The sequence below is a fragment of the Egretta garzetta genome, unplaced genomic scaffold (genome assembly GCF_000687185.1).
Source record: "Egretta garzetta isolate BGI_Z169 unplaced genomic scaffold, ASM68718v1 scaffold12, whole genome shotgun sequence".
In the NCBI taxonomy this organism is placed as follows: Eukaryota; Metazoa; Chordata; class Aves; order Pelecaniformes; family Ardeidae; genus Egretta; species Egretta garzetta.
This window is the reverse complement of record NW_009258795.1, coordinates 1,054,849-1,063,002: the sequence shown is the minus strand read 5'-3', so window position 1 is coordinate 1,063,002 and position 8,154 is coordinate 1,054,849. Positions and strand designations below refer to the sequence as shown.

The window sequence follows — 8,154 nt, the reverse complement described above, 5'->3', positions numbered from 1 at the left end:
TTTTTTTTTTTTTTTTTTTTTTTTTGGAAAAGGAGACAGAATGACTTTTCTTTTTAGGGTGGTATTTGTATTTTGGTTCTAGCAAAATAATTTTGTCAAAACAGCAGCTGAAACAGGTGGAAAGCAAGGTCTGCCATGAGGAAGAAAGTCTTTACTGTATTGCGGGAATATTCTCTTCTGCTAAGTGCTCACCCATTAACTGATCTGTAGACTCAATCAAAACAGAAACACAAGTTTTGAGTATAGAGATGTTTTCTGCTCGAAGAGCAACAGAATTCAGGAGGACTCTGCAACAGTTTTTTGGCCTCTAAGTGCTGTGGACTGAACTGATTGGCAGTGATCACCAATAGGTCAAAGAATCTTTACTTTTTATAACCAGACTGTGAATGTTGTTCTTGTGAATGTTTCCCAATGAAGGAGACCATAGAAAATATAATTTTCCATTTGTGTACAGGAAAGTAAGAAAGTCTTGCAGAAATATAGATCCAAGATTCTCCCTATTATATGAAAGCCAGAAAATCCGTTGGCGAGATGGCAACAGTAGTAGATACTTCAAGCACCACTGATTTAAATACTATCAAGTTCCAACTGATTTGGCCTTCTAAGATCTAAGGCAGGCTATAACGGTTCTGATAATTTGCTTTCTTTAAGACTGGCATGGAACTGTTTGTCTAGAGTCTAAGACTTTAATTTAATTTTTTCAGGACAGTTCTTCTCAAGTGCCCAGGTAGGAGAAGGCAGCACCACTTTAAATGAAGCCTAGATACACCTCTCTCCAGAGAAAATGATGACTGAAACCAGGATATCCATACAGGTGGATGTAACAGCTGAGTTACAGCTTTCCCACTGTTTCCTAATTGATGGGGGGAAGCTTTGGTGGGAATTAAGTTTGAAAATAAAATTAAAAACATTCAGTAGTTTTCCTGAGATATTTTTTTTTTTTGTCTTTTGAGTTCCTTATCCCCTAGTTGCTAAAAAGGACAGGTAACTCAACCAACTTTCCCTGTTAAATGATAATGGTTCGTTTGAGTCATGACATTTCTCTTTATCTAGTTTATTTAATTAAGATGCACAATAGCGATTCACGGGGGTAGTTGGAATTTTCCCCCACTGCCCAAACAAAGTCCATTTAGCCTAAGGATTTCGAATGAGACACTGAAATGTTTCATTTGAAGCCTGTATGGGTCAAAGAGTTTGGCATAGCTTCCGGACTTACGGCTGAAGTGTCTTCAGCAAACAAGACCAAGTTTGTGGAGTGAAAAATTTCACCTGAGCTAAGGTGTCTCCAATTGCCTCTCTGAAATTATGGCTTATTATCATATGCTTAAAGCTCTTCGTAAACTGACAAAAGAGCTCCAAAGACTTTTTTAATTTTTCACATGGTGTAGTCTTGCTTTCAAATTCACACCTATTGAGATCTATTTAGAGGGTTTTTAATAAGAAAGCCTGTTCTATTTTGTCTTTGCTTGGGACAGACAAACAGACAGACGTATACAGACAATAAAAGAGTTTCCTGCATATGTACACCTCACACCACAAGACTGCACCGCTGCAACGCAGGTAAAGTATAACTTGAAAGTAAACCAAGGATTTTAGTTAGGACTTTAATGTACCTGATTAAAAGACTTTGAGAGGCCTTTCAAACACTCACCGTCACATGAAATGGCAAGGTACTGTGCCAAATCGTCAGCTACTTGATAAAACACATTTCTGTCCATAAGCAAACTTGAGATGATCCAATATTCCACTACAGTTCCAAGAATTGCATTTAATAGACCAGCTATTTCACATCTGAAAGCCTAAATGAAAAAAAAAAAAAAGTGTCTATAGACCTGTACTGTATAACAAATTCACAGTCATAATGTACCAGTAATAACACTAGAGAACTTTAGATAAAAGCCCACTCGGTTGCCACATCACTTCTTCACTGGCTTTCCTTTTTCTGCTGGAAAGCTAACTGTTGCAGCCAGGTCAACAGAATTAAGATGCCATTGATGCCACATCAACAAAGATTTGGCATTGGAGAAATAAAAGTTATCTGAAAACATCCTGTCTAAACAACATGCAAAATGGGGTCAAAGCTTACAAGTACAAAGTGTGATTTCTTTTTAAATTACGTTTTGTTTAACTGTAAGATTTCAAGTACCACTTTTATGCTAGTAACCCTGTGTTTAACCTGACAATTACAGGGATCTTATTCTCCCTGCTCTGTTAGGATTCTCTTTTCCTGAAGATTTCATCATGACATTAAAGCTCCTTTTGTGACTAACCGTGCATGTCTGTGCCAGAAGAAAAAAGGATGCAAGGTGTTAGTTTTCTGCACAGAAAAAACCTTGGCAGCCAGTTTGTGAGGTCAGGAAACTTTCTCCTGCTACATAATTCCAAAGAGACTAGCAGCTGCAAATGTAGAAATAACATACTTATGGGCATTAGCCTTACCTTTTTCTCCCCTGAACCTGCACAAAATGGTCACGGGTAGATGAAAAAGCCAAAGCGTATTTTCTTCAGGAGGCATCAAAACAATATACAGCACATTAACATGCTATCCAGAAAGTACCATGAGACATATGAACATATTTGTTCACCCACGTGACCACTTCACTTCATCAGTATTGGTTGGGTAAAGCACGGCGTCTAGTGTCTGAGTTAGTCGGTGCAAAGGAAGGTCAGATCTGCCTGCTCAACACCTCGCCATGTCATGCAGAAATCTTTTAGGCAATGATTCTGAACTAAGTGACTCCTCTGACCATGTGAACAACCACAGAAAAGTCAGTATTTGTATGTCAGTTTTGAAAGTGAAAATTGGGTGAATACGTGCACCACTGCAGGAACACATGAAATTCATTTGCCCAAAGACACCCACCCAAGGCTCTGCTGGAGAATCACGACTGTTACACTAGAGCACCAGCCGACACACTGCATTCTAGCGGAAGAGAATACTTCAAAACAGACAAAACGAACTGAAGATATGCTTATTTGCCAGCTTGAGATTTTAAAGAAAGCAAAACTTGTCTGTCTTCTGTTGTGATCTCACACCAGTCAATGGCTTGTCCGATACTCCTTTGAGAACAAAATATGTTCAAGGCTGGTTTAAAATAATTTAATAGGATTCCTTCAGGAACTGGAAAGCACCAAAGACTGAAACAGTTTGAGCTTCATCAATAAATCAAACAGACATATATAAGAGCAACAGAGAATGTGGCACAGATGAGATTTATTACAAAAAGATTAGAAAGTAATTTGTCGAAAACCTCCATAAATACTGTCCCTACAGTTAGCAGACTTGTCATTCAAAAGAAAAGGAATAAACACAACTACAAATTAACATTCTGTGGGGAGGCAGTGTGGTCTCCATCACTGAAGGCTGTTAAGAACTGGCCAGGGAAAATGTGAGGAATGCGATCTTTGAGATCGCTTCCAGCCCTACTTCCTCTTACTCTGTTAAGCTCTACTTGATTTGGTTTGCCCCTTGCTTTGGTGTATCATAATAATTTATTGTAGATGAACTGTGGGACCTCATAATAAAAAAGCCTGAGAACATTGATATGGCATGTCAACAACATGAAAATAATTCTCTTCAAATAAAATTTAAATATTTTAAAAGCTACTTTACTCGCTATCTTCTGAGGATTCGGGAACAGAAACTGAAGAACTAATTTAAAACATCTGAAATGCATTTAAATTTCCCTTAAGTACGCATACCTCTTTTATCGTTGGACCCCAAAGCAAAATGCTGGGTGAATAATTTAATTCCATCACTAGTCCTTTGCAGAAAATAAATTACACAAATGCAGCAAATAAGCACAACAGAGGTAAGTGACAGGATCAAGGACATGTAGATGTAATCTGAGGTAGATATGGATGTAAAGCACAAGTATTTATATTCTTTTTCTTGTTTCTAAATCACAAGCTTGTATTACATAAATCTATGGAATATTTTCAAGGAAAGGGGCGGGGAGCGAAAGCTGACCTTGAGGCAGCAGGTTGAAGTAACAACTGTTAATACTGCAAGTATTAATAATGTTTCGAAGTCAGATATATAGCTGCATACTAGATGTGGCTGATGATACACTAGTTGCAACTACATTTGCTCAGCGAAGTATCTCTGCATGCCAGAGACAAACCAGATACTGCCAGTGGATGCAGACTACATTTGCTCAGCGAAGTATCTCTGCATGCCGACAAAGACAAACCAGATACTGCCAGTGGATGCAAGCTTGGTTGACATTTTGGTAAAGCAACGGTAGTACAAACCAAGCGCCTCTCCTTAAGATTTTGAATTAAATGGTTCAATGCTATGGGAAATGCTCTAGCTTACTGAAAGTATCATCTCTTTTAAAAATATTCCAATATTAACATCTTTAAAATATTTTCATTTTCAGCCACAGAACAATACAAACACAGTAATGAAAACACATGCGATATTAAAAAGGAAAAAGCAGCAAGCATTTCCACTGAACGTGGGAATTGCTTCAACGTATGACAAAGCATCGTTGTGCACATAAATTGCTTCTGCTATCAAACTCAAGAGGCTAAATCTTGAAAAGTCTCTTCTACTGCTTTACAACTCTATTGCTGGTTTAAAGCTGCAGTTTTTCTGAAGTTCAGATGACATTTTTAATTACCAAACTAACGTAAAGGGAAAAATATCAACAAATATGAAAAAAAGTTTCAGCAACAATATTTTTAGAATGTAAGCATAAAGTCTTGCAAAGCTAAGTGATCTCTGTACATTAATCAGCAAAAAAGTAAATACTGAGGAGCCACTTGATTTTTTTGTAGATATAGAAAAGCAATATTCAGAACATTATATAGAAACTCTTATCCCTAGATACAAAACAAGTTACCCATATAAATGACATGAACTGCTATTTTATCAACAAATGCAATTTTGGATTAACTAAAACCACATTTAAATGAGAGGGTTTTGGTTATGCTGCCATTTAGACTGACTGTGACTACTGGTCATTGGAACACAAGCCTTCAATTAAGAAAAACTAAGCATACTCAGGAACCACTGATTTGGGCTCTATCATCTATGACTTCAATCTTTAATCAAACCTGAATCTGATTTAGTTTTAAGTTTGTTTCTTTATATATTGGCAAACATGAACATGATTTTTGTAGGTATATTATAAACTCTTCAAGTCTCTCCCTTGTCCCCATAAATAATGTATTTTTTAAATTCCTAAAACAAATGTACTGCTACAAAACATAGTATTTCAGATTGTGCTGAAAAGATGCGTAACAGAACTGCAGTATTATTCTTCCTTATAAACCCGAGTGTACCAGGTCTGCCTGGGATGGAGTTGATTTTCTTCATAGCAGCCTGTGCTGTGTTTTGAATTTGTGCCTCGAACAGCGTTGATAACACAGGGAAGGTTTAGCTATTGGCGAGCAGTGCCCGCACAGCACCAAGGCCTTTTCTCCTTCCCACTCTGCCCCCCGCCAGCGAATGGGCTGGGGGTGTGCAAGGAGCTGGGAAGGGGCACGGCTGGGACAGCAGACCCAAACTGGCCAAAGGGGTGTTCCATGCCATATAAACATTGTGCTCAGCAATAAAAGCTGGGGAAAGGAGGAGGAAGGTGAGATGTTCGGGGTTATGGCGTTTGCCTTGCCAAGTGACCACTACACGTGGTGGAGCCCTGCTTTCCAGGAACTGGCTGGACACCCGCCTGCCCTTGGGAAGCAGGGAATGAATTCCTTGTTTTGCTTTGCTCGTGTGCACTGCTTTGCTTCACTTATTAAACTGTCTTTATCTCGACTCATGAGTTTTCTCAGTTTTGCCCTTCTGATTCTCCCCCTCATCCCATCGTGGGGTGGGTGAGCAAGTGGCTGGGTGGGGACTTACCTGCCAGCTGAGGTCAACCCACTACCCTGTGTACAGCAAATGAAGTAAGATTCAGTTAAACCTTTTTTCAAAACTCTTTTCCTTGTTCTTATTGTTGAGAATCAAAGCTATCTCACCAAGAAAAGCACTGAAGTGGGAAGAGGCTGTTGACTGTGTTAGCATACAAAGGTCACATCAGTACAACTGATGTCTGCCAGCTTAGCAAATGCAATTCCTACATTGCTGTTCCATTTAATGCTTTGCCAAGTCAAGTGCTACAGTGACAGAAGTTTCACAGTGTGTTTTAGTACACATAAAAGTTCTTACAGGAAAGCTTTTAAGTCGTAGGAAAATTCATTTTAACTTTTTTACTTTGAATTGCAGAGTTATTTTAGAGTTGTTCTTTAGAGTTCATTTTCATGTAGTGCAAATGTTTTTAGGGTTATGCAGTACTCCAAAAGTACCTAAAACACGCTTCCAAGAAAGCTATTGGAAATGACAGATAGACCAGGAAGACATTTAGTTCTACAAATGTACAGCACACAAATTTATCCCAGGTAATGAAATCTGAAACATGGAAGAAAACAAATTACAAATATGCAAGACGATGCAACTAAAAAAATGGAATTAATGCCTTTTTTCACTCCTTTGTCAGGCTATGAAAAACAGCTTTGTTTAAAAAAACAACAGTAGTGTCAGGTATGAAAAGCATTTCTGCTACCATCTGTGACATTGTGAAAAGCCATGCAATAGCTCAATGCTACTCAAAGTGCTATAGGCAATATACATGTTCCTTTGTAAATTCTAAAACTGAATTAACAGCTTTGATTCAAGGAACCTTGACCAGGAGTTTCTGCATCAAACCTATGTAAAAAACATAATAAATAATGTTATTTATATTAAAATTATATTCAATATTGATTTGAAGATCTCAAGTGGTGGAAAAACTATTATGTTCTTTGGCAGTGCATTTTTAACTACAAGGATAGCACATCAGTTTTATTCCACCAAGTTGTCCCAGGAGATTTAGACAGTGATCACCGAGGGTATCTGATTTCCTATCACTAATTTTATTCTGGTACATTTAAGACAAAGTAAATTCCACCAACACAAGAAATCAAATGCACACATCTAACTTAAGTCTTCATTGCCCTTCATTTTGTTTTTTTTTTTCTGATGTAGGTTATAATAGGCCTGAAAAGCAAAATACCTTCAGAACATGTAAGCCAAGGAAACCAGTACCTCAGAATTTCAGCATGGATTTTCCCACTTAGAACACTGTAACTGTTTCTGGATTGTTCTTTTTAAGCACACACATTTACACACATACACATATATAAAAACCATAATTTCACAATAAATCAGCACTAGAAGAGAGGAAACGTATACAGGTATTTTCCCTCCACTCTGGTGCTGATTTGTTGCAATCTCTTTGAATCACAAAAAAAGTTAATCTGATTCTAAAAAGTTAAAAAAAACCCAAAACTAATTGCCCACTTTTACCACTTAGAAAAGAATGTGTTAGATATGCCTCAAAAAAGAATTTAATTAAATTATTAATCTGGTTTTTATATTTACAGATATTTTCACTGGAGGACTGCATGGAAGTTTGGTATATCACAACTGTTTGTTTTTTCCATGAGCCAGCATGCTTGTGTAAGCTGGGAAACATGGTCACCCCTTCACACTGTGCTATAAAACACTTAATTTCTGTGCCCATGCACATAGTAAGAATACCCAAAGTAGTTCCTTTCATTTACGTTTCTGAATGGCCTTAATGTGTTTCTTGCCAATGTGTTGCCTCTTAAGCAAACAGCTTTTAAAAAGCAAAACTGGTAACAATGACTCACACCCCTACAACTGAAGACAGGAAGGAAAATTTTGCACCCAATATGCTACGTTTAATGGCAAGGAAATACTGTGCTTTATTTATGCATCTCTAAAATAATAAAAAAAAAGGAAGGAGAAAAGAAAACACATTTCTGCCTGCACAGCTGGGGAGGGTCTCATCCTTTGGCTTTCTGAATGACCTTTTAAACTATGTCACGTAATTTTAAATGTAGTCTCTAAATAGACGGAAAAATCAGTATATCAAGTTTTAGTATAACAAAATTGAGAGGGCAGAAAGTGATAATAACAAGTTTTGAACGTAAAACCACGGTATTTTGTTTTAGAGTTTCATTTTGCCAAAAAATGCAAAGGGAAAGAAAATGCGATATATAAATATGAAGTTAAAGAACATGGCTGTAAGAAAGAACATATAACACTACAGATATTATGAGGCAACAAGCTGCTTTTTAAGGCTAGAATTCGTATCTGCAGGG

The 8,154-nt window shown here is 37.4% G+C and overlaps 1 protein-coding gene across 1 annotated transcript in view; it reads right to left on the bottom strand.

Moving 5' to 3' along the window:
• SLF1 (SMC5-SMC6 complex localization factor 1) overlaps window positions 1-8,154 on the bottom strand; it is a 38,156-nt gene that overhangs the window by 9,620 nt on the left and 20,382 nt on the right. Inside the window, exon 11 of the mRNA XM_035889315.1 lies at window positions 1,652-1,799. Coding sequence (XP_035745208.1) covers window positions 1,652-1,799 — 148 coding nt within the window. The remainder of the gene's footprint in view (window positions 1-1,651; window positions 1,800-8,154) is intronic.